A 27,513-nucleotide genomic window follows, 5' to 3' on the forward strand; every position below is an offset into this window, starting at 1 on the left:
ACTTGTCAGAGGGCATAAAGTAATTCTAATGTTCCACACCATGGGCCTGTTTGGAAGCAGAATGTAATTTTGTGGTGTGGGCAGCCCACAAGGAAATCTGGCATATGTCTGTCAAAATAAGAGTGAGGAAAAGCATACATTTCATTATTTAGTTTTTTGTAGTGAAGAGTAACAAAGGACTGAAGTATCCTTGAGCTGTGAGGTGTTCCCAGGCTGTTACATTCCTTCTTTTGATTTTTGCCTAACAGTTGGGCTAAAGAGAAAAGCCAATCTGCTCACTTCTTAGAGCTAAGCTATCTTTAGATAAACCCGACATTCAGCTGAGTCCAGCACACTTCATAAACACTCACTCCCAGCATTATAAAACTTTGGATTCACAACCAACCTTCAACTTATATAGAGCACACCCAGCCATACCTTATCAGACATAAAGATGTGTCTAATGCATCTGAGCTCTTCAGCTCCCTCCAGCAAATAGGAGCAGTGAAGAACTCAGCTTGCATTCATGCTATGGCACTACTGAATTCTATCTCCTGCAGCAAAACTCTGGAATGAACTGGACTTGCTTTCATGCAGAAGTGCTAACTTGTTGATAGCACCACAGCTATATTTAAAGCCCTTTTCCTGAGGCAGCTTTTCTTTATTGTTGACAGTAAAATAGATGTGGTATAAAAAGAGATTTTTTTGTTTTCAAACAGTTGGGAAATGCAAGGACCACAAAACAGATTCAATATTCTTTAGACTTCTTTAAAATGAACAAAACTGAAAATATGCAATTGGTGCCCAAAGCGATTTTAAAAATACTGAAATTCCTGGCATTGGAGACAATGTCATTTTCCCACAAAGCAATGGATTTTTTTTCATGGTCTCATAGCAAAAAGTGCAGTATCCTGTCTGTTATGCTCCAAATAGAGATTAAAACAATCTTCAAATCAGATTTTTTTCCAAGAAGGTCACTTGTGCAATGAAAGGAACAATTTTTCTTGAAACAATATTAATTTAGAAAATGTTTTTGCTATCGTTATTGCTTGTAAAATGGGCTGTAAAATTAACTATGCAGGGAGCAGGTCATAGAAAAGGATTCTTCCCTTCCACTGGGTGCTTTTTAGTATGAAGAAGATGAAGCCAGACTCTTTTCAGAGCTCAGCAGTCAGAAATAGGAAATAGATAACATTCATAAGCTGAAGTGAAGGAAAATCTAACTGAATAAACCAACCCACCCAAGAAAAACACATAAAGTTTTGGTTCAAAACTCTACAAAAAACATCCTGTTCAGCCTCATCTAATGTGGAATTAACCCTGTGAGTGTGAGGTTGCACTGGAGTGTTCCAGCAGTCCTTTGCTCTGTGAATCATTCTATCAGTTTACAATTGCTTCATAAAGCACCCTTTAAACTAGCATTATGTCTGTAAAATGCCATTTTTGCTTTCCCCTGAACCTCATCTCTCCATCTCATCACCCTTCATGGTGGCATAAGGTGTGTGCTGATTCAGGTTAGATGACTAACCTAAAATCAATTCACTGGGGTGGGGCAGGGAGGGGTTGGGAATGCAGTGAGCAGGATCCTTTCTGCCAACGACCTCATTAGGCAGCTGTACAAACATTATGGCCACAGGAGACAAAGTCAGGGACACTGTGTGGGAAGCAAGGAGCAGGAATTTGAAGAGAGCTCTTTCAGCTCTCTCCTGTTTATGACTCTTCAGTGCCTGTTTATGACTTTTTTAGACTTGGTGATAGGTTACAGGTAACAACCTTTTCAGCTAGACTGGTGCTGAGGATGGTATAATTTTCTTAAGGAACATCTCATGAGAAAGAGTTTAAAGCTGCAATCTGCTTCAACTGTTTATTAAAAACTCTATAGTATTTTTCATAACTACTGAGCTGGTTGAATTCCTCCTGGGTAATTGCTTGATGTTCCCTGCTGCAACTGCCTACAATTAATGTATTCTTTTCTTTCCCTAATGAAAACAAGACCTGGAATATCTGATCACAGGCTTTGTAAATAAGGGGTTATTTAAAAAATCAAAATCGTTCAGTAACAGAAAAAGAATCCAAGCCAGGTTGTTTATTTTGCACATTCTTTTTCTGAGTGAAAGGATGATGGTTTTACGGTAAATCACTGAGAAAACTCAGCAATTTTTTTTTGTCAGTACCAGTTGCACCAGTTTTGTCTTTTGACAGCAGAGGAGTTAATTCTGCCTTTACCAGTGACTGTTTTCAAAGCATAACAAACAGCTTTCAAAATCAGAAAGCACAGTACTCAGCAGGGTAGCAGACTTGTCTTATGTTTCTTGAAGCATTCTTGATAAAAAATACTCCTTTGCTGGAACTTATATGTCACATGGAAAAAGGAAGTAAATTCAGCATGAAGTTTGAAAGCTTGTTGTCTTGTTGTATATGCTTCTCTGAGATAGTTTAGAAAAGTAATGAAGATCACCAATGTACATTTAGGTGCTATTACTGCAGTTGCCTCATGTTTCTTATTGGAAGTACTACTTATAATTACTTACATTTTTGTGAAAATAATTATTGTAAACATATAATACAGACCACTATCCTTTCTAAATTTTAAGGAATTGCTAACTACTAGTAGTATTGTTATTAAGTGATAAACCCAAACATTTTACAAAGAAAAAGTAGTGCAAGCTGCTGAAAGTATTTATCACAAAAGGTCTGAGATAAAAAATTTTATTTTTTAATGGAAATTGTGACTATTAGCTTACAGCATGATGACCATCTCAGGCTAAGCTCTATTTAATGTAGAGGGCTGTTTATGTTGTGTTAATGAATTGTATTGTATGTATTTTATTTCAAAATTGGAAGTTGAGTGCTTTCCACAGGATAATTAGATGTCTTGTGAGCCATTTCAGTAGCAAGCTTGCAGTCTCCACATCAGTATGATGGTCCTTGGTCAGAATCACGGACTTTAAAGTCAGCATTCTTTCCTGCAGCCAAACTGTGTGGGGAAGGAGGAATTAAAATGTCTAGAGAACAGCTCAATATGCTCAAATTTCAGACATGAAGATAGTAAAATGTATAGATTTGACTGGTAAATAAAGCTTCTCTCTCTTTGGAAGAGCTACCAACAGAGAGACCTTGCGACTTCAACACTGAGTGGAACATGAGTCTAACAGCACTCAGAGACTTGCAGTTCAGCAATGGATCACAAAGTTTTGCTTGTGAAGCCTCATGCAAGGGAACACTTGTGGTACATGTGGTCAGGAGAGGGTAAAATTGGGCTGAAATAATTTGAAAGATAACATATGGACTTCAGCTTCTTTGGCCATGAAATCCAGTATTTCACAACGATAATCGCAACAGAGAAATAATTAGCACTACCACCAACCAATAGGTCCATTTAAATCCATATGCGTATGAACATGTCAAATTTTCCAAATCAGATGGACAACTTGATCCTGCTCTCAGGGAAGAAAACACAGGTCAATTTTACATGATGAATCCAGATAACATACTTTGAATTTGAGAAAGTTGGCTCATAGATTTTAGGAAAACATTTTCTTCCTACAATAGATCATAATCTGAAGTGATCTTTAGTGACTTTATTAATGTTCTTGAGCTAATATATATATCTACCTCAATATTTGCATATTTAAATATTTCCACCTTTCTTTTTATGCTTATGTACTTTGATTTATTACTTTCATTGGGAACTCAGTAAAATCTGTTCAAGCCACTAAATACTGTCAAATGCTAATGAGAACTACTGAATCAGTCTTTGAATCCTTTTTTTTTCTCAGTCCTCAATCATATAATATTTTGCATGTCCTTTAATAAGTTAAAATTATTTCTGAGATTTTATACAGCTGGTAGTATTTTTTTCTGACCTAGAATTGAGACATATTCTGTGAGAAAATATATAGCACAGACTGTTTTTTGTGACAGATGCAGAAACAATTTGTTGGGCATAAGATTGCTCACAAATAGCACTGAAATTGCAACCTGACACTGGTTCTTCCATGTGATGAGGAAGGAGGAGTTTGATCTGGTACTTTACTGTTCTTTGCAAGTTTCTCTCTAGTGGTGCTGTCTCAGCTGGTGTGGTACCTAACCATGGGCAAGCACCAGCTTGGCAAGTCATTCTTCATGAATATTACCTTAAGGGACAGTGTTTTCTTGGGTTTGATCCAATTCCAAGCAGATATTCTGTAGTCATTTTATGTCTTTTTAGGGTACCTGTAGAGTTTTTAAATATTCTTTATTTCATCAAGACTCCTTTTGTGGTGGGTCTTTGGAGGAAAGTAGTTTTCTTCAGTTCATATAAACCTGAACTGGAGGTTTAATAAATCTGTATATCAAATTTTTATTCAATCTTCTCTCTTACAGTATGAAATTATTTCCGAATAAATTAAAAATCCAGGAAAATGTATGTTCTGGTTTCCTAAATCTGTCTTCATTTTTAGTTTAACCCTCCCCCCCTCCACTCTTATTTTCTGTTCTAAATTCATTTAAATTGTAAAGAAAGCCTCTGCAATTTCTTCAGGTATTGGCATAATATTCATGAATTATGATTGCAAAGGCAATGTTATACTTTATTGCAAATTAAAAATGAGTACATGACAGTAATAGTTTGGGTCCTTTTCCATGTCCTAGGTATTTTTCGTTTCAAAATTCACCAGTGAAGTTTTAAATAACATGCAAAGAATCTATGCTGCACTTTCTGTTTGTGAGGTCTTGCAAAACCCTACTTTCAATTCCTATATGCACAGCTTTAATTTTTAAATGTAAATTATGAGCAAGAGTTCAACAGTCATCTTTAAAAGAGCAGTATTAAATCTCAGAGATTCTTGACAAAATCATGAGAATTGGCCTCAGTGCATAAAGTCTATGAAGCATTAACTCTTAAAACAAGAGACTAAACCTTTTCAGTTGCCAGAAATTAAACCTACAGGTGATGTCAGAGCATCAGCTCACTATAAGATACTCCTTTGTATTCATTATTGGAAAGATTCAGCTAATTATAAAAGATCCACTGCATGCGTACTGCCCAGAGCAGAAAAGGATTTCAATCAGTTACAAAATAGTTGAGTTTCTTTTTATCTACAGATAGATGGTGTACACTTCAGTGTCTTCAGAAAATGTAGACAGAGTTTCTAAGCCAGACAGATATAAACACCAATATATGTGTTTTCTTATTCACCTTTTCTGGTGCACACCATTTTGAGAAAACTTTCATCAGAAAAGTTGTCCAGTTGCAGGTGGAATTGATATAAAGTCCAGGTGAAGGCCAAGAAATCATAGCCTCAAACGCCCTCAATGGGACACCCTCAGATTCTAAGATGGGATTACCTCTTTTCTGGGTAAGGTCCCAGCATCTGAAAGGAATCAGTCTCTGACTTTTTTTTCTTTAAAAAGTCCTAAAAAAATATTTTTGGTGATCATATGGAAAATTTTCAGTCTTGCAGTATAAATCATTTCCCCTTGCATATCTGCTACCAATCTATCATATTCTCCTATGACTGAATATTAGACCCTTTTATTTTACTAAAATGCATGATTCCCAGCTCACCTTTCTTTATGAGAGCACTTCTACTATCTCTCCCATTTCCCATGGAAGTTCAGAAACTCTGAAATATTTGTACCATTTTCACCTCTCCAGAAGATTGTGACCTCCTCTGTAGCATCATTTTGCCACCTGGAACATGGACTTAAAATGTTGACCTTTGTAATTTTTTTTTTTGTTATATATAATTCCAGTTAACTGATTTCTTACCAATTCACAAACACTCTAAATAGGAACACATTTTCCCTTTCTCTTTTTCTTCCCATCATTTTAGTCTTCATCACAAATCTCTGAGTGGATTTGCATAAGTGCTGTACTGTCCCTGTACTTTTTCTTCTGCTCTAGGTTTTTATATAATACTTTTTATTCAAACATATCTCTGTGGAGTTTAGCCATACACATCGGTTCAACAGTGCAATGAAATACCAACTTCAGGATGTCTGTTATAGCAGCTTGAGGGAACCAACATTGCATGAAATAAAGAACCAGCATTGCATGAAATAAAGAATAATGGCACTGCTGAGTGCTGAATGAGAGGGAAAATGTAAAGTATGCAATCCAATAAAAAGCAGGTGCATTAGTCTGTAAAGATTTCTGGTGCAAGGTTAAAAACTTGGGGGGAAAAAAAGGCATTTAATAGAAAACTCCAGGCAAGAGCCGAAAGGTAAATTGATATTTCTCCAGACTGGCAACTTTAGGAACTATGCCCATATTACTGTAAGATGCTTTCAAGCATCAGTCCTCCACAGACTATAGAACTCTGAATAATACTATGGAATATTCTGCAGAACATTTCTGTTCATCCCTCCTGAGCAAAATTTGGATTAACAGGTTTTTTTTTTTAGTTTTGACTGAGCTGATTCCATATTTATCCTGATTAATGGAAAGGATCATCCTCCATTGCTCTGTTGGGCAGATTATGCAGGTAGTAGAATCCCAGTAGAGATTACAAGTATTCATTCTTATGCTAAAATTTCCTAGGTTCTCTACAGCCAGCCCCAAAATGCTCTGATGGTCCTGGAAGACAGATTTGGTTTTCTTTCCTATGTTAGTCACAATGAGCTTTGTTAGAATTATCACAGCTCTTACTGTCACACAGAATAGGCAACATCTCATACTCTTACACTTAGGAGTCCTATTAGCAACAATAATTTCAGTAATCGTTCTTATTTAATGCAAGAGAAAGAGCATCTCAACAGTGAGCTGCTACCACTGCACCAGGAAAGGTAAAGTATGCAAAAGGAAATCTATTAATATAAGAGCATACCTGTCTTCCACATGAACAGTCAGTGCAGAAGCTTTTGCTCTGGTACCCAAGCTGTGCAGCACACACGGCTGTGCTCTCCAGTGTGTAGCTCCAGGGAGGTATGAGCAAGACTTTAAGCATATTTCACTGAAAGTGCCTCAGAGCTGCAGTATAAATCTGAGGGGGAATCTGGAAATCATGATGTGAGGAGTGAATAGGCTGGTTCTTACCAAAAATTTTCATCTCCAGCTATCGTGATAGTGTGCCTACTAGGTTTACAGCACAAAAGAGTGCTAACATATTGTGTTAGGTTTGGTATGTGTATGGATGTATTTGTGTATACAAATGCCATCTTCCACCTCCTTCTCAAAGAAAGCCTTATTAAGTTACATATGCCACCATGTGTTAAGTAATTTTTTTGTGGGCTATAAATGACTCGGCCAAGCTGTGAAATGAAACAGCTTGTTCCACTGCACTAACAGTGCAGGCTCAGTGCTTATTGTCTGTGCAGTAAATGTTCGATGAGTCACTCTCCAAACGAAGCCACATCATATGTGCTTCTTTACACCAAGTCCTTTTCACTCTGTATACATCCTTGTGATAGGACAGCTTTATGACAAAGAGAAAATATCAAAATATATGATTATGTGCACTTTTAAGACAGAAAACAGTGTTATTTTTTTCAGATTGATTACCACTTTTAAAAACTTCAACCTGTCTAATAAAACTAAGCCTTTATTATATGTTTAGGTAACATCTACTCCTGAACTTAGAATTTTACCTTTGAACTGTATTTATATTTATTTTTTCTAATGAAATAAATTCTGTTAACACATGCATCTAATATTATCCATCTGCCTTTGAAGGTTTTGTTTTGTTTTGTTTTCATTAGACTACATGTCCAAAACACTACAAGTAGTGAAAAATCACTGCTTAAACAGCCCTCTGCCAAAGAAATAGGGCAGTTCCTAGGTATTCCTGTTATGCAACACGTTCTTAGGTTTACATTGAAATGCAACATGACTGGTTTTCCTTCTGCCTGACCCAGAAGTTCAGTAGACATTATATAAAAAACTTTGTTTTCATGTCATTCTTCCCACTTCTGAATGGTCAGCAGGTTTCCTAACAGAAAACTACTTTTTGCAAACGCAACCTGCAAACGTTTTGGTTTAGCTGTTTTCATTTTTAGCTGTTTCTTTTTTTTTTAGGAAATACATTGTTCTTACAACAACTTCTATGCACTCCGTGTATTTTAATTTAGGTTCGTGAATATTTGTTTACATTTCAAGTACAAAATATTCTGTTCAAATTATTTGTCTCTCTTTGGATTCCCAAAAGTAAATACAATAAATGCAAAACCTACTTGGAAATCTAGTCTTACATCTCCTGATATTATGCTGCATAAGACTTCTGAATTATATTTATAATTATCTGATACTATTTATTATATCTTTAAGGACATTTTCCATTATCTCTTGCTACCATCCACGTGACTGATTTTTCTCCCCTTAAAGTGCTTATATTATTTCTATTATACTTTCATCATATTTTAATATAAGGCAAATGGACTTTAATCCGTTTCCTAGGATTTCCAGCAATTTAAGCCAGAATGTCTAATTTCTCAAAATCAAGTAGACACACTGAATAAATAAATATGTTGTGATATTTAATCTTCATATGTAAATTCAGACTGAGAAGGTGTAAAATTTTTCATTATTTTGACACAGAAAATGAAGGCTGTCTCAGAAGGGATTTTGTGATTTCAGACTGTATTGTTGAACTTTCAAAATCTTGCATATCAAAACCAAAAAAAGATTTAAAATGTCTTTACCATAAAAGGAAAAGTAGCTTAAAATCTGTCATTTTTTATTGAAAACCTAAGCAAATCTAGGAAAATTCTCCCTGTTTTTATATAGGTAAGACCCATTTTGTGTTCTAATACTGACATGGGAAAAAAGTGAAGACTCAGTCATCCTACTTTAATAAACTATTTATGCACTGTTACACAAAGATTATTGTAGCATTGTGCAAATACTTAACTGAACTGTTCTTATGTCAAATTCAGACTTTTGCCGGCAGTTTGCAATTTTTTTTTCTCCCTTTAGCAAAACATTTTCTCCTTGGTAAATCTGCAGTAGAATAAGCTTAAATAGTCAAGATTCAGGTTGCTCTGTATGTAATGTATTCATTTTCTTCTTCTCCCTGTATGAAATTTTTTTATACAAAAGCCAGGGCAAAGTGTGGTTTTCATCATCAAAATTTCAGATGTGCTGTGGCAAGCCATCTTTTATGCAATTGAATCTGCAGCCTCTGATATGTCTCATTATGTAAGATACTAAAATTGTGAAGACTATGAATAGCTATTTAGACTTGGGCAGTGATTTATGGTGAGGATGAAAGGGAACAAAGATCGCGAAGAAAGTTTTTCCTTCTGAGATTGCATAGTTCCCCCTTTCAGATTCAGGCTGCACCTATCTTTTGAAGTTCAATTAAAATCACAAGAATAATTTCAACTATAATTTTAGCTTTCTTTCAAGTTGTAGCTTTCTCTGAAGTTATAGAAAATTATGGAGCTGTAAATTTTAATTCTGATACTTTTAGCCTAGTTTCATTGGCTAAAAATCTGTTTTCTAAATGAAAGCCATTAAATCGCATCTTCACTAACACTTTTAAAAAATGCAGATATTACCCCAAAGGTATTTATCCATCCAATAAATAAAAGCTTTAAAAGGTACTAATCCTACTGCCTACAAAATTCAGGGAGTTTGCCTTAGACATAAACGTTTCCTTATGATTAACCCTGTCATTAGTTTGTAATTAGAAATAAACTTTCAGGAAATCTGATATTTGAAGTGCAGAAAGCGTGTTGATAGAATTATCAGTTTAGAACACAAGAATTCCCTTCCACAGAAGGGGAAGATATAAATAAGAGATAACCTAGTGGGATGTACTATGAGTTGTGTAAATATCTTGACTTCCTTCACTTCATTTTCTTTCTCTCTCTAGCTACTACCAGTCAAATGCACACAGGTATCCTGTGTTCATCTTCATTGTTGAAATCAACCTGTGGAGTAATCTCTGATCACCTAAATTTGATATTTACAGGTCTCATTATTTTCCCTCCATTTATTCCAAATATCTCTATGGTACAGGGACAAGTCTGGCTATATTATTGGAAAAAAGTCTTGCTGAAGAATCTTCTGATCCCCTATGCTGTCATTTAGGCTACTGCCTTGGGCAGCATCTGATACTAGTGAAAATCTTTCATCAGATTCACCTCCTCTAACATTATTCTTTCATCAAATTCTTCCCACCACCTCTCTTTTCCTACAACATTTTAGAAAGTCACACAACAGAAATAAAGCTGGTTGAAAGTTGGTTGGTACGTCTTTATTTTTCATATTTGAGCATATTGCAAAGGATCAGTGCTATTTTCCCACACATCACATTACTTCAGATCAAGAATTTTTACATATGGTTTCAATGTATAGTTAGAAGTGAGTTTTGGTTTCATTTAATTTTTTGTTTTGTTTTGTTTTGTGTTTTTCTTTGATGATAAATATAATGATGAATATAACCTTTGATGATGAATAAAATGATGAATATAACTTTTGAAATAGGGGCACAGATAGAATGACCAATAAATGGAACAGAACTTACATTTTTTCTGGAAAATATTCCACATCTCAATAGGCAAAAGACTTTCTCTGTTTTCAAAGTATATTTCGTACAACAGGGTTTTTTGTTTACTTAAAGTAAGGATTTGGGCCATACAGGCTATTTTTCTGCACGAGTATATTTAAATTTCTCTTGGCAGTGAGCCTGCTAGGTCTCAGAGTCATATCGTAAACCTGTCAGCTTGTTCATATGCCTGAGCCTCAAACTCAGCCACCCTCAGTGCCCACAGAATTGTAAATTGTGTTTACTGCAAGCAAAGATCTTGAGTTCTGCTCCACTCTCCACTACGCAATTGCATGTGCAAAGACCTTCTTTGCTCATCTCATAAAACACAGCCTGTCCTCAGCAGTGCACAGTGCAAGGTAAGGAGAGGGAAGGAACAAAGAGAGGAGCTCCTTGCGGTCCTGTCTGCTCCCACCACAGAGCATCCCTGTTCCCAGAGGGAGCCGTTTATCAGGAGTGGAACTGAGTTTGCAGTCTCAGAGGAGAATGGCTGCCTGCACACAGTGTCCCTGCCTATGTCAAGTAAAGGGACAGAATAAATCAAAACAACATCCAGCCCTTCTTTTATAACAGCACATAGACTTTCCACAGGCAGATTAGAGAAAGCTCTGAACACATATTAGGGACCCTTAGCAGCTGGAGTTCCTCTTCAGAGCAGAGGTAGATAAATACAACCTTTCTCTGAGCTTCAGTTTGTCCCATGAGCTGTTGATTGCACTGTGAAGAGTAAACTGAGTATGCAGTTGTGAGAGGAGCAAGGAATTTCACAACATATTCAATCTCATATTTATTGAGACAGACCCATGGTAGTAATCCTAACATGTATTTAAAGCACTGTGAGACAGGAGAAAGTAGTAGCTAAAACTGTATTAGATGTCTGATTTTTCTTACTGCAGAAAAAAAAAAACAACAAACAAAAAACCAGCCTACAAGAGAAAACTGTGGCAATTTTCATAGACAAAGGAATACATGTGCAAAAGGTAAAAGACAAAAATAAGGAAATTTTAAAAAAAATCGTAAGGACAGAAAATGTTGGAGCCTGTAAACATTGAGAAGTGCTGTTTATAAAGGTTATTCATCATTATTTTGCAGCAGCTTTCCAGTAGCTCCTGCTCCAGCAAGAGGACAAAAGGCATAAATACAAACAGCTGGTACTGCAAGTACCTTGTGTGATGGTATTGGCTGGCATTTTAGCTTCTTGATATATGTATGTTTAAAATTATACTGAATACTTTTGCTTTACCTTCAGCTGGAGTTGTTTAGCTCTAATACTGAAATGCATATACTATATATATACTATATATAGCCTACTATTTGCAGTAATACTGAATTATTTGTTGCAATAGGATCATGTTATCTTGTTTTTCTGAAGCACAGCTGTCTGCTGGAGGATGAACATCTGATTCTTAAAATAGCGTTAAAGGAATTGAGCAGAAACATGTTTCTTGGTGGAGCAGCACTGTGTTAGACAGAAAATTATGTCTGTACGAGCTTTGTGGGTTACTGTGGAGACATTCTTGACAGTGGCAAGGTCCTCATCAGCCTTGCTAGGACTTTGTGTTTTCTCCTGGGATCACACTCCAAAGTCCTGTCTGTGTTTACATGATCAAAGTCCCTCTCTTCACAGAAAACGCAGTCTCAGTTACTGAACCCAAACAACTCTAAGAGATGCTATTAACTCCATCTCTGAGAGATGAAATCTGAGATCAGAAAGCTACTAAGGAACATTTGTCTTGTGACAACCCATCTTTTTTTGTGTTATCTTTAATCATGTCCCATATTTTAAAGCTGTAATTTTTCTACTAAGGAACATTGATCTTGTGACAGAACCCATCTTTTTTTGTGTTATCTTTAATCCTGTCCCATATTTTAAAGCTGTAATTTTGTCCTTTTTTCTAATTCAAATTATCAAGACATGAATTGGAATCTCAGATTACTTAGATTTTATGACATGCTACTATATCTTCTAACTCTCTAAATATTACAAACATATCCTAACATAGCTGAATACAAAATTTTGTTTATTTGAGAAATACAGCTACATAGGAGTATTTGATTTATTTTATTCTGGAATATATTATTTCTCATTACACCATGTCAAGGATAAATATCCAAGTCTAAGTCATTAAATACCTATGAGACAAACAGTAGTTAAGTACATCCTAAAAATTCCTTTATTCTATCAGTAAACACTGTACAGAGCCCTCAGATGTACATTAATTTAATCTCTCAGTGTGTCAAAACAGATAAAGACCTAAAGAAATTATGCATCTCTTCAGTAGGCCAATATCACTGAGAGCTGTTTAGAAAGATATTCCTCTGATTTAAAATCTTCCACCATAAAGTGCCTGATTCCTGAAGCTCCAGAAAAGCATTTTCTACCTATTTTGTAAACAATAATTTCATCTACAAGTTTCATTTGAAAAGAAAAATGCTGGGAAATATTTGTTAATATTTTTTCCTTGTACTTTTTTAAAGTTCCCCTGCTCTAGCACCCCTCAGTCACTCTTCTGGAACAGGAAAGTCCATACCAATTTATACACAATTATGAAACAAAATGTCAATTTATGTATTTTCCTGATTCTGTTTTTCTGGCCATCTGGCATCTACTCAGGAAATTACTCAAGTATGATGTTTATCAAGTAGCAGCATTTAGGCATCTCTTATTTTAATTTCCAAGTTTAACCTACTCATACATTATCCATCTATGTGAAAATACATAGTCAACATCAGGAAGCAATTGAACTTATTCTAAGATAAAAGTGCAAATAATCTCAGAACTTTACATTTAGACAAATGAACTGAATAAAAATCCTGCCATTCTGCAGTGAGATTTACTTGCTCATTATTATACATTGCTGAATTAGCCTTGATAACAGAGAATGATGGGAGGCAGCTACTTCTGTCTTGGGTAATTCTGTTTGACAGCAGGCATTTGATTAAAAAGGAATGGGAGCACAATCCATACTTATCAATCTCTGGAACTGACAACAACAGTGCAGAAGACACATCCTGTGATTTACAAAAACAGTCAATTAAAACTAATAGCAATACTAATTAACCTTTCACAATGCAGAGTGTGACAGTTCTAGGACTAGAACAACATTTTTCGTGCCATCACGGCAGGAAATTTAAACTCCTTGCCTTCTCAAATACCTTTTAGCAATTTAGTCAGTAACCACCTCCTTTCAATTGTTAATGAATTACTAATGAATATGGTCCCTTAAAAAGAGGTGTGTAGTCATTAAAACAAAAGTATAAATGTTTTTAATCCTTTGTATAGACATAGATATATTTAAGAATTGGTTGCCTCCAGTTGGCATGTTGCAAACATGAACACAATGATACGGTGCTTGTCTTCTTGATATATATCAGTAAGTATGTGTTTAATACATATGAAACAGGTAAAATATCACACTAATTTAGCTTAAATATCTCTCATCATTTTCCATTTTTACTCTAGATATGGTTGTAGAACATCTCTTTTTCACTCCTAGTTTCCTAAGCTAAATTAGACAGTCATTTTTTAGTACTTTACTATATGGTTCCTTGCCACTGTGATAATCCTGGTCTGCACCTCTTTCATCTGAGAAAATAATTTTTATTGAAGGAAACGTTACTAGTCAAGTTAAAAATTGTTTTGCACGTCTTTGGGAAACCATATTAGTACTTCCTTAAAAAGGTATGCAATATTACTTTTTCAGAGTTGAATTGCAGCATTTATTGTCATCCAACATATCAAAATACCTGTAATCAGTTCCATTCTCACATCACTTATGACTGATGTTTTCTAAACTTATATAACAAGGCAAAAGATTGTGATTGGGTGCTGTATATTTTGATTTATTTCCACCAATGCAATGCTTGAGGTCCTGTGCATGCAATCCCATGACACCCTGAGGAAGTTTATTTCTGTCACACCAAACATGACATTCATGACACATTCATGTCCATCTCAGCCCACCATGAACTCCCACCAGCTCTAAGATGGTTCACTCTTAATCATTCCCTTCATCACTGTATCTCTCATTTTCATTTAAAGAATCAACTCCACCAAACAAGGCACATATGCTCCATTTTAGCACACCCACCAAAGAAAAGATTTATGGAACTTATATATGAGCAAGGGGAAAAAGCTAAGCAATAGAAGAAATAGGAATCCCTTCTGAGTCTACAAAACTCTGGTGGGTTCTGAAGTGGTGATTTATTTTAGTTCAATGTTTCATAAGCCTGGTGTTAAGGCTCCTTCACTCATGCTGTGGGAGAAATGAAAATTAGTATGGAAGCACAATAAAGCTATTATCCTTCATGTGTTTGCAGCTGTAGATCATTGTTTTCCTCACAATGTTTAAATGGTGCAGCAGGATTGTCTGTCCTAAAGAGTATCTGGTGATATAAAAGAGTCCATGGAAAATTTCCAGATGTTGAGAAATAGTGTTGGAATATTTAAATATAACTTGCTGGAAGGATATATCCTTTTTTCTAGTTCACAACATCACAAGTGTCATCCAAACCACCTCATCTCATCTTAAGCTTAAATCACACCGGAATGAAAAAGGAGGTACTAAGGCAATCAAGATGGGCTCCATCCATGGATTCCATGCTGGGCTTTTTTTCTTGTTTCTGGGAGTGCAAGAATCAATACTGATCAGAAATCAGAAAACCAATCCTGATGAGAAATCAGAAATTCAGATTTAAACACCTTTCAGGTGTGCCATGTCTTCATCTGTGGTTTGAGAATTTTATTTACAAAGAAAAGAAGACATTATACTTTTATCTTGTATCTCTTTCAAGTAATTAAAAATCCATAGTTTAACCAAGATGGGCCCAATGGAAACTCAACTCTTTTCAGGGAAAGGGCATTATAACCACAGGGATGTAATGAACAATAACAGGGATATTGTTGGCTATTCCTTCTTTGATCCCAGATATAAATGATCTCTTCTGTTGGCATCACAAAATGAAGACTTCATTATCTTTGCACAACCATGTAGAAGGAAAAGATGATATTACTGCATGTTCAAACCTATAGGACTGGTTTTTTGATTATTAAATATTGTGAAAGAATCACTTGCCTCATAATGAACCCTCTCACACCTTAGAAACAATAGCAGAAGTACTGGCTCAGCTGAAGTTGAATTAAAAATTTATTAGGGACTATAACTAAATTAAATTCTAGCTTTGGTTTGTGAGGAGAGTTGGGGGCCAGTTTGTAGCTGTGATTATTTGTTATTACACTTTTACTCATGATCCCTTAAACTATTTTAAGTAGAAAAAAGATAGAATTGACATCTGTGAAAGAGAAGCTCTCATTTTTAGAGGGTGTTATTCAAATTTGATTATACATTTGTGATACAAGAAGTAATCCTTACATGCCACTTGCAACTTAACACTCTTTAATTGAGAACCTTCTCCAGAGGTATCATAATTGTTTACATTCTGCAGAGTTGCTTTGCACCTTACAGCATCTTTGCACAAGATTCTCAAATGTCCAGTAAAGTGTTAAATCCTGCTGGCACCAGTAACTATGTAATAAAGAATCCCAGCTGCTTTATGCTTTGATTTCTTTTGAACTAATGTCTAAAGCAAAGAAAGGTGAAATAATATTTTCAGTAGCAGGACAATAGATTTAGAAGCACAACCCCCACTATGAGATGATGTTAGTATGGAGAAAATTGAGCTGGGGATGCTCTGCTCCCACCCCCCAGGCACTTAGGAAATACAGCCCTGCTCCTCTCTGCCTGGCTTCTGTAAAGGCTTGTGGGAGGACAGGCAGAGGAAAGGCAAAAGAGCTTTGTCTGCATTTCCTTCTGTGCCTTCTCTCCATCTCTGAACTGATTTAGAGAGAAATTCATAAAATGTAGAAATAATGGCCCGTATTTCTACCCTCATAAGCAGAGAAATTACCTTTAATTTTAAAGGTCACTCTAAGCCCTTTCCTTTAAACTGTGTGAATGATATTGCTCCATGTATATAGGAAGGTGAAATAAAATGCTGATTTCACCAGCCTTACTTCATTGCCTTTGAATATCTTACTTTTAGCACTCTATTGTAAGTTCTCTTTCTTCTTTTCTTGCCTTTTTTTTCTTTTTTAAATGAGAGAACTTCAGAGTCTTGTAGTAAATGTTTCTGGAAAGGTGAATTGCAGTGACCATTATGTGACTTGTAATAAGTCCTAGAGAAATTTCTATTCTTGGGAAAAAAGCTCAACTGAGGCAAATATATTCTGAAGCACATAATCTAGTTATACAAGTGTATGGCATGTGCCTACGATTTTCTCATCCAAGCTATACATTTTCCTTACATTCCTGACCTAAAACTATGATCTATAATTATAGCTATAAAAACTATAAGGAAAAAAAAAACCCAACAAAATAAAACTAAAGTAAGCAAATAAAAATAAAACAAAACCAAACCAACAAACAAAAAAGCTACAACAAAACAGAAAAGACCCATAAAATTTTACTTCTCTCCAAGTTAGAAAGATACATTTGGTTTCCTTTCACATTAATGAGGGTTGCTTTTCTGCTTTTCCAGGTAAAACACAAGTTATGGGTGAAATCAAGATTGCATTAAAGAAGGAAATGAAGACAGATGGAGAACAACTGATTGTAGAAATCCTTCAGTGCAGGAATATCACATACAAATTTAAATCTCCAGATCATCTTCCAGGTATGACTAAGAAAACAACTTCATGATCCTTTGAAAACATTAAGTAAGTTGTATCTCAAGTCATTTAACATCATCACTAAAATGGAAAACAAAATTGTTTCTTAGCCAGGCTGACATATTCTACAGGATTTTTTTGAAGTACGTACTTTCTCCTATGAACAAATTTAATGAAAGTAAAAACATTTTGCAAAAGCAAATTAACTCTCAGAAGTTGATCTTCTTTTTAGTTTACTTTTTATTTTTAAAAATTAATTCATTTTTAAATTTAGTAAAAATTATAAATCCTTAGGTTATCAAAGAACGGGTATAACTAGTAAAGGATTGTATTTTGGTGAAAAAGTTTTTAAAAACAAAAATATCATGTTCATAATGATATTTTCATACATAGATAAAGATATCAATGTATTTTTTTCATTTAATGACAGTATTATAAACACAAAATAATTCCTTTAGATTTAATGAGATGGGATGTGGGATTCACATTTTACACCATATGAATGAGAACAGAATATGACTTGGTGAAATATAATTTTTTTCACAAAAATTCCCCTCTGCTGAAACCATCAACAACAAAGATTATTTAAAAGCTTCTGTGTTTAACTCATTGAACTATTCTTCCCCAGACCTGTATGTGAAGCTGTATGTTGTCAATATCTCTACCCAAAAGAGAGTAATTAAGAAGAAAACCAGGGTATGCAGGCATGACCGAGAGCCTTCGTTCAATGAAACATTTAGATTTAGCTTGAGTCCTGCTGGGCATTCTCTTCAGGTAATTCTGCATTTTATTAAATCCTGATTTTTGATGTTGTCTGTGCAGTGCTATGGGCATTTGAGCTCAATCTACTACCTCATTTGTTTGCTGAAAAGAGAAAACTACAAATAAATTAACACAGTTATATAATAATGAAAATATCAGGCTAGAGGAGACATTAAAAGATGGATTACTCCATCACAACACACTGAGGAGGATATTTATAGATCAGGCCTGAAAATTTTAGGCTTGATCTGTTCTTAAAATCCCCCAGAGAAGGGAGTTATACATGCCTTCCAAGAATACTTTTCTATGTATTTAGAACGTTTAGTTCAATATCAAAATCAAATATGTCATATTTTTAAATTAATCTCACTTATCCTTAAGTATCCTTACAAATTACAGAGGAAAACTGATTTACCTTCTTTTTAGTTAAAAAAAAAAGATAGGGTTTACAGTGAAAGGCTCTTATCTTACATCTCCTCTCTATTTTCCAGGCTGAGTCAAACAAATTTCTTTGTTATGTCCTTTTACCTAAATACTTAAACATTTTATCATTCTCTCAACTTCTCCAACTTCTTTAAAAGTTGTGGTACCTAGAATTTGACACAATAGTCATAATCTCAGGTGCTGAGAATTAATGATTATGCCAAGCCAGATATTCCCTGGTACATTTGTAATGGAGTTGACCTTTTGTCAGTCTGTGGCACATCAAATCAAATGCATGGAACTGGTTCAAGAATAGTCCCCCTCCTGTGTTTTAGTTGCTTAGACAGGTTTGGTCACATGGCCAGACTTGGGGTTTTTTAGACAGGCTGGATTCAGTTTCTCTACTTTCATATATTTTTATTGTAGGAGATAACAAGTATAACCCATATATTCAGACTTCCCCCAGTCAGTGGAGAGAGATAAGCAATTAAAGAGGTATCTGCATGCCAACCTTAAAAGTCAGTGGAAGGCATTGTTGGGCATATCAGCATCCAGTAATGAACCTTTAAATCTGTCAGACCAACCTGAATAAGACAGATACATTCAGGTGACTATAGTCTGTATTATCGAAAAGCCAACATTACGCTTATTGCTAGTGTCATTAACATTACAGTCAATATTGATGTTACTTACAAAACAAGACCACCCCCCTCCCACCCCTGCACCCTCCCCCTCAAAACAGACACTGTTTTTCCTGTGTTAAGGTGTCCTAACATCTCACTATTTCAATAGACTAAAGAAAAGGCTATTTAGGAATTGACATTTTCTGGGAAAAGCCAAAGTGGTCAATAAAGTCTTGCCAAAGTTTAAGAGCTCCCATAAAATTTTGCTTTTGAAGCGGAAACCATAAAGGGTAAAGAGTAAATAAGAATTCATAGAGTCCTATGGAAAAATAATCTATGATGTTTTGAGGAGGAAGATAGAGAGTGACATACCATTGGGAGAAATTTTCTCACCCAAAGGGTGGCTGGGCACTGGAACAGGTTACTCAGGGAAGTGGTCATGGCACCAACCCTGACAGAGTTCAAGAAACATTTGGACAACACTCTCAGGTACATGGTGCAATTATTGTGGTGCTCTGCACAAGGACAAGAGTTTGACTCAATGATCCTGATTGATGTCTTTAAACTCAATATATTCTAAAATTCTATTAATTCACCATGATATGTGCTAATGCTATATACCAGAGCTAAGAATGAGAATGAAGGTCATAAAATATTCTGTAAAAGTATCAAGGAAAAAATTTAAAACAAAGAAAAAGTGTTTCTGCTACATGAGAATTGGAGTTTGAGCTGTAAAATGTATTGCCTTTATATAGAAAGTGCTAAATAATTTCAAAGAAAATGTACCTGGGGAAAATAATAGGAGAAATTTACAGATGAAAGACATCAAATTCTGTTAAATACAAACTCACTGCCTGTGAGTCAGGATGGTCCACAGGCCTTAGTAGGTATTTTGAGTGAGTGTAACTACTTAACTGCTTTGTCCTTATATTCTGCCTTATACACTGCACTTTTGCAAGCAAAATATTTTTTTTTCTGGAGAGAGCCTTAATCTGACTCAGTGCATCAGTTTTTATGCGCTCTTCAAGCTCAACAGTCTATTTGTTCCTATGACAAAGCATGAACCTGGATGATTTGAATGCTGAATTTGAGTGATGAACATTTAGGGTCAAAGAGATGAACACATTCCAAAGAGATCTAGGGGAGAGGGAAATTAAACAACCCAGAATTTACAGAAAAAAAAAAAAAATGGAACTGGAAGATGATGGGAGAAAATAAGATCAGAGAGAAGGAGTAAGACGAGGTCAAATATGATGATAAAGAAAGGTACAATGTAAAGAGCAATGAGAACCAACCAGAGGCAGAAATTAAGACAAGAGTCTGCAGTCTAAAAATCAGCAGCAATAGCTGTGAATATTTGCCATAAAAAATGGGGTCATGTGCTGTTGAGGAAAAATAAAAAAGAAAAAAACACCTAAAATTAAGAAAAACTTTGTCTGGTACAGAGTATTGGGAATAAAAAAGAAACAAAATCCCTGGGGCTTGGAAACTAAGTTGAGCTGATCCAGAATATGAGGACTGGAATTTAAGGCCTGGAACACAAAGGAAACAAGGATAAGAGACAGAAAAGCTAGAGAAGATAGATCCTAGGGTTCCATCTGGGAGGAGTAGGGAGAAGGATCAAAAACAGAACTAATGAAAATAGGATAATTTCTTTCAGTCCAAAAGACGTTAATTGCCTCAGAATTAAAACATTCTGTGGAAAACATTTTGACAGTTTTCTGACAAGCACTTTCCTCAGCCCCTGGCAGTTTTTTTCCTCGCTTCTCTGATTTCCCTGTTCCTTGGCAACTCACCTGGGACCCTTCTAGAAAGCACTAAGCTTCTGGCTCCTGGCTCACTGCAATTAGAAATACATAATGTCCTATGCAAAGCTAATCAGAAAAACCCAGAAAAACAAATTTCACAGATGTTCTGGTTTGGTTTTCCAGCTTCTGGGCAGTGCCTTCTTCAGCAAACACCAAAACTAAGGACCTAGAAAGCCATCAGCAGTGGAGCAGGCTGCCTATTTTCCTCAAGGACACATTTTCTGATGAATGGAATCTCCTATTAGTTCAGTGCCTAAGAGTTTTCCCTTCTCAAATCTTTTGACTAGTAGCCATTAGGTATCTAAACTGTCCAGGTTTCCAGCTGATATCAAAAGTGGACAAGGAAGTAGGAAGCCTACTCAGAAAAACAGTTGCAAATGTATTCCCTTTTGAAATTTATTTTAAACTTTATTTGTAATGTAAAGTTTGCATTTTTTACATTGCTTTCCAAAACAGAATGGAAACTTTTGGTAAATGGTGAAGTTCTTGATTACAGGAAATTCTAATTCTTCTACGGACCTGTTACATTTCTACTGTCATGTGGTTTCAGCAGAGTACAAAACCCTTGTGTTCTGTCATTTTTCTTCTAGCATAGATCTTTGAAAGCAAGTAACAAAATGTTCATTTTTCTCTCTTGCTGGTTCACATAGAGAGTGATAGCCTCCTCCTGTTATCAGTTACTTCCTTTGCTTGTTGAGATCTGCTCAGCAACTGAATATTACAAACCTGCTGCTAATGCTGTCATGGAGATGCAAATCTTCATTATTTCTTTCATTTTTTAAAAAACTTAGAGGAATTTGTTAAAAAAGTAAAAAAACAAAACCAAAAAAATTTTTCACATTGTGCTTGCTAATTTAGTTACTTAAGAATTAAGAAATGCTACAATGTTTCTGAATATGTGACTATGACTCATGCTATGAATTATACATATTATCAAATGCATTCTCTTAGAAACATGCATAAAGAACCTATAGATCTACAGAATGAGCCAAGGCCTTCAGAAAAGTATATTGTTTGCATGGCACAAGCCTCTTTAGCTGGAAAATATGGTTGGATGACATTTCATAGAAAGCCTTGTACATCCAGCCCTGTTAAGTCCAGACTTAACAAGAGCTGCTACTTCCTTTGTACAAAGCTTTATCTTGTAACTTAAAACTTGACCTTATGCTCATTTTTGGTAACCAGCAGGTGAACAAATTGCTCATTAGCATTCAAGATCGTCATCTTCTAATTTCTGCGTCCCATAATAAGGAAACAGAAGCAGGAGAAGATTCAATTTTCACAGGGCTTTCTGTGAAAGGAAAGGTGACTTTAAAAAATGATGGTCAATGTTTCTTTTCTGTGCATAGCATATTTGAGCTCAACATTCCTGAATCTTTCATATATTGCTAGTATTATGTTACTGTGCACATTGATGATGATGATGATGATGATGATTATTATTTTCACAGATTCTGCTTGTCTCCAATGGAGGGAAGTTTATGAAAAAGACACTGATTGGGGAAGCTTATATCTGGCTTGACAAAGTGGATCTAAGGAAAAGAATAGTAAACTGGCACAAACTGTTGGTCAGCTCCACACAAACACACTGAGCAGAGCTGTCTGCTTAGGGCACAAAACATGCAGAGTCTGCTCTAAACAGAATCACTTCAAGAATATAGTTTGATATCATTGTGTTTAGCTAGTCTTTCAGATTACAAGTAGAAAAGAGCAGTCTCTGGGCTACAAAGCACACTTAAATGAGGGCTAGTACACTTATTTTTGCTGCAAAACACAGCAAAAGGAGAAGAAAATCTGGGCCCAGAAGTTAAAGTGAGGCTGTTTGAAACGAAGACTGATATGAGGGCTCCATGTTGTTGGACTCTTTGTGAAGAGAGTAACTGTGAAGGAAATGAAGAAGGCTGGAGGCAGGTGCTAACACAGAGCTCAGCTGCAGCTGGAGGTAGTGTGATGAGAAGCACAGTCTGGTTTTCTGTGCAACCAGAAGGAGATCATTTTATGCAAAACCACCCAGGGTGACTGACTTTCCTAAATCTCACTTATTAAAAGTGTAAAACTTGCTCCTCTGCACCTTAGGATCTCCGATAATTTGCTATAGTGAGATTATGCCACTTGACACAAACTGAAAGGTGTTTGCAAGAGTGGTAATGTTATTTTACATTACTTTTTTCCTTCTTTCTTTTTCCTTCAAAAACTAGGCTGTGGAGAATCAAATCTGATTGTTTTATTTGTTTCTGTTAACAGTGGATATAAACCACTCTCCTAGAATGTGATGAATAAAATTATATAAATGGTCTATAACTTGGGATGTGGTTTTAAAGAGAAAGGACAGGTTATAAACTACACTACATCAGAAAGATAAAATGCTGTTTCAATGTCAGTGACACTGTGTTTCACCCCACCCTTTGAGTCAGAAGGTCCAAATGAGTTTGAGATTGAAGGGACTTAAGCACTGGGACTGATGCAGTTATTTCAACCAGTCCTCACATTTTTCAGCAACCAGTCTTGCTCTGAAACTGCAGAAGGACTATGAATGAATTCTAGGCTATTTTGTGGTCACTTGGGAGCAGCAGCCCCATCATGCCAACAGTGACCCTCTCTGTGCAGGGCTCTGTATCAACACTAGTGACACACTTGAAATCTAAGAGGAAGAGACAGCAGTTCCTGACTGGATGCTGCTGCATCAGAATGAAAAATATCCACTTGCTATCTCAGGTGAATGTCTGAGTATAATCCACTCAACAGCATGGCTTCTCGGTTAGGAAAGAAGTAAATAAGAATGTAACTTGCAACTTTTAAGTCTGTGTCAGCACTTCCAAGCATCAAGTCCTTCTTTCAGGGCTTTGAAGCCAAGCAGTTAGTTCAGTTGGGAAGAAGCTACTGCCTGGCATGGCTTAGGCTGGTTGCTGTATTTTCCCTTGTACCATGTTTGAAGAAAGGAGAACTTTTTCTCTCATTCCTAAAAATACAGCAAGTTTGTTAAAACCCAAGAATCAATGGTACTAACTCCCGTGTTACTCAGAAGTCATTTAATGTTTCACAGCTTCAATAAAAAGTAGCTCCCCTGGAAATATGATCTCATGACCTTTGCATACTTAGAAAGAAAATGAACAAATTTCTGCATGTCAGATATTTATTTTCCTGGTCCAAAAAACACTTTCCAGTTTTCATTAAATTATTTGATATACATTGTCTTATATTTTCTGGATATATGTAATACACTTCCGCAGGTTGTGCAAGACCAGCTGAAAATATTCTTCTGGAAAATATTATATGCTTTGAAAACCCAAAGGAAAAATAAAGTTTAGGTTATTAAGCAACTGGATTGACTGTGAAAAAGCTACACCATTTAATCTGGTGACACTCCCACATATAGTTTTTGGTTTATGTTTATCAGCTTAAAATATCAGCATGGAACAAGAATATAAGAAGAAACATAAAAATTATATTCATTCTACACACACTAAGGAAACTCCTGGTGTTCATAACCTTCTGGTAGCCTGCTTAACTTGCAAGCAGAGCAATCTTACCAAAATCTTATTAGCTGTCTTAAAAACACAACATCACTGACAGTGGAAGTAGGGTGTGTGCTTCAATGTTGAATTTTATGCTTTCACCAGTATATGTATACCCTACCTCTCATATATTTTAAGAACAGTCCTCTGGAGTTATTGTAAAAATTCTGTGTTTTGATGTTGTATATGTTTTTATAAGAAAATGCTTCAAAGAAAAACCCCCGACTGAAACAAAAAATCCTCTGTGGATTGACATATGTGTTGCTCTCTTGATGGGTTATCTTGCATTCCTGATGACTATACTGTGTTTGTACTTTGAAAAAAAAAGATCTGCAAAAAAAAAAAAAATCTGTGTGAAGTGCAAGCCATGAGGTGTGCAGTTTTGTGCAAACTGCTGGTGATTTTGCTCTCGCTAAGATTTGCTACAAAGGCAGCAAGTCACACTGGTAGTTGCTATGGAGATTTCTGAGAGGAAGGAGCAGTCTCTGGCTGCCTGACTGGAAGCCTCTAATCATCATCTGTAACTGAGGACGTGGCCAGGCATGCTTTGCTCTCACACCTGTACAAATGTGGCCAATATTTTATTCAATACTTTTGTTGAGTGCCGCTGTAAGGGACAGCTGCCTTTGAGGCTAATCAGCTGTCGGCAACTGGTTTAATTCAAGCATCTTTGGTTCTCTGAGCAACACCCAAAAATGTTTCTGCATGTTGAAATGGCAGTGTTGGACTCCTGTCGTGAAACACAAAGAGTAGAGTTTGTGAGGAACATGGCACTGCCTTGGACAGCAGCAGCAAGGATGGGGCTCCTTCGGGGTGGGCGTGTGTCACACCTGGGCACACACTCAGCTCTGTGAGGCAGCATCATGCAGAGGTCAGAGAATGCCACCAAAGTGTGCCAAGTTCCTTTTTTTGACCAAATTTCTAGGTTGTACTGAAATCACTCTATGCAACACAGATTCATGTTTGAATGCATAGTTTCTTTTTTTGTTGTTTGTTTGTTTGTTTGTTTGATGAATGAAGTCAGGAAAAACTCTCACAACAATGTTTTTAAAAAAAACAAACCAATCAAACAAGGACTATTAGTATTTTTTTACTGTTTTTGTATATATCTCAGTATATTTTTTTTTCTTTTCCTTCATTAATTTTTGTTTATTTTATCAGGCCAAACATGCTTAGATGTGGCAACAGCTTTTATAATTTCCGAGTGATTGATTATTAATGAGTTCACATATTTCTAGGATTGCTTTGAAGATACATATTGCAGGGAAGCAATAGCAGAGGCATTTAACTCTTTTACTTCATAAATCTTCTAAGAAAACAGAAATTGAAGTTGGTTCTTAGTTCAAGCCTTGTAGAGTGGAAACAAGCTGAAAAATGAGCAAAAGCACAGTGTGTCTGTTTACAAATGACAGGGATTTATAACATTATCATTGTTATTAGTATGCATAAAATGAGCAGCAGCCTTTTCTTTTTTCCCAGTTTAAAACGAGACATGAGAGTTACTATGATGAATGTTGAGCTAATTCTTTATCATTACACTTTAAAGGGATAGTATCCAGGGGCAATGAGTGCTGCTTCTTTATTATAACCCACAGTTTTACATTACATGGATCCTTTATGGAAGAACCAAAAACCAATTTAAGTCAGTAACCAATCTGCTGACTTGAACTGGCTTTAAATCGAGACCTAGGAAATATTTGAGTTATTTTTCTGGATGCTGGATGTTTGCATGGCTATGTTGTGGAATATGGTAGCTGGTAACCAGCTGATATTGATTCATACTTTGAGAATGATGATGAAGAAAAAGAAGACATCTATTATATTGTAAGCTAGTGTGAGCCCAATAGAGATTATTTAATTAGGATTTAGTTTCATGGAGATATCATAAAGATGTTAATAGTATTTTTTTAAATTATTATTTGAATCATAACTGACACTATTTTTAACTAGTTTATTTTCATTGCTACGATGTTGAATGTCCCAGATTCATTATTTGAGTATATATCTAGATATGTACATACCTATGTGAATAGCAGAGAAAATTTGTGTGAGTGTAACTTATAAAGGTAATTAAACAGAGAGAAAATTTAGCATAAGTATCCACCTACATTATATTTAAACTCTAGTCCTACATGCCCTGTGAATTTTCTGTGCACCTGGCATGTAGGATGAATTGCTCTTTATAAATACATATTGACTTTAGAAGGAAAATAGGAAGAATAGGTGAAACCGGATACTCTCTCTTTAAATCATAAGAAACATTTTAATGTTTTCTATATGTTCTGTTTTATTCTTTTGAAAAAAATAATAAGCAAATATATTGATGAGCTCAAAAGTTATAATATATATAGATATCCATAATTAAAACTAGATCATTTGACGAGAGTCATTTTATTAATTTGTTACCCTGTAAATAAATATACACTTTTGTAAAACAAACTGAGTTTAAATTATTAATTCCATTTGACATCCAAGCATGTGAGTGTGTCCTTATTTGATTGTATCTTATAGATGTTCAGTGATGTGCTCAGGTGCTCAACAATGGCTGACTAACGTGTGTGCTGTCATGCTACAGACAACGTGTACAGCAGACACAATGTTTAAAAAAATCCAAAAAACACCAAAAAAAAAACCCTGCAAAAAAAAACAACAAAAAAAGAAGATTAGTCCTTGGACAAATGTAATGTTTCCACAGTGAATGTTGCATGCATAGGTGGTGGTTTGTTGGTATTCATTTCGTTTTGACTTTCTTTTAATTTTCATTTTGCTTCCAGAATCATCAGGAAAAATGAAAACAAAACAGACTTGTTCTAAAAGTTGTAAAAACTGAAACAAAAGCAGTATGAGACTGTATAAAAATGCTTGTAAATCTGTCCCAGTTTTCACTTTATGTATAAATCCATGCCATGGTTTTGTGATTGTATACAGGATGTATCTTGAGAACTTATGCAAATTGTGCTCTATAAAGGCTGTTATCCCAGTCTGACAAATAAATATTTAAAATATGTGGTTTGGTTTCTTCTTCCTAATTAACATGAAAACCTATTTTGCTGGTTTATATTTCCCATTTGTTGACCACAGTGGTTTTATAGTGCTTCTGTACACACTGCCTACACTCTACTGTCCTATTTCAGCTTGAGCAGACCTCCCAGGGTATAACTCATCTCCCACACTTCATTTTGAAATAAAGAATGGTTTATTCATCAGAGCTTTTTTCCAAACAAGTCAGAACCAGAATCACATTCAGTTTGTTGATATCTTCATACA

General features: G+C 35.5%; 1 protein-coding gene across 4 annotated transcripts in view; it reads left to right on the forward strand.

Annotated features, from left to right (window-relative positions):
- PCLO (piccolo presynaptic cytomatrix protein) overlaps positions 1–27,253 on the forward strand; it is a 325,587-nt gene extending 298,334 nt beyond the window's left edge. For 3 of the 4 annotated variants that reach the window (XM_039723653.1, XM_039723648.1, XM_039723649.1), the window contains exons 24-26: positions 16,986–17,120; positions 17,744–17,889; positions 22,183–27,253. In XM_039723653.1, coding sequence (XP_039579587.1) covers positions 16,986–17,120; positions 17,744–17,889; positions 22,183–22,323 — 422 coding nt within the window. In that variant the 3' untranslated portion in view covers positions 22,324–27,253. The remainder of the gene's footprint in view (positions 1–16,985; positions 17,121–17,743; positions 17,890–22,182) is intronic. The other variant, XM_039723650.1, reaches the window with a different exon arrangement.
- The last annotated feature ends 260 nt before the right edge of the window (positions 27,254–27,513 follow it).

The sequence above is a fragment of the Passer montanus genome, unplaced genomic scaffold, assembly GCF_014805655.1.
Source record: "Passer montanus isolate IOZ18808 unplaced genomic scaffold, ASM1480565v1 scaffold50, whole genome shotgun sequence".
Classification (NCBI taxonomy): Eukaryota; Metazoa; Chordata; class Aves; order Passeriformes; family Passeridae; genus Passer; species Passer montanus.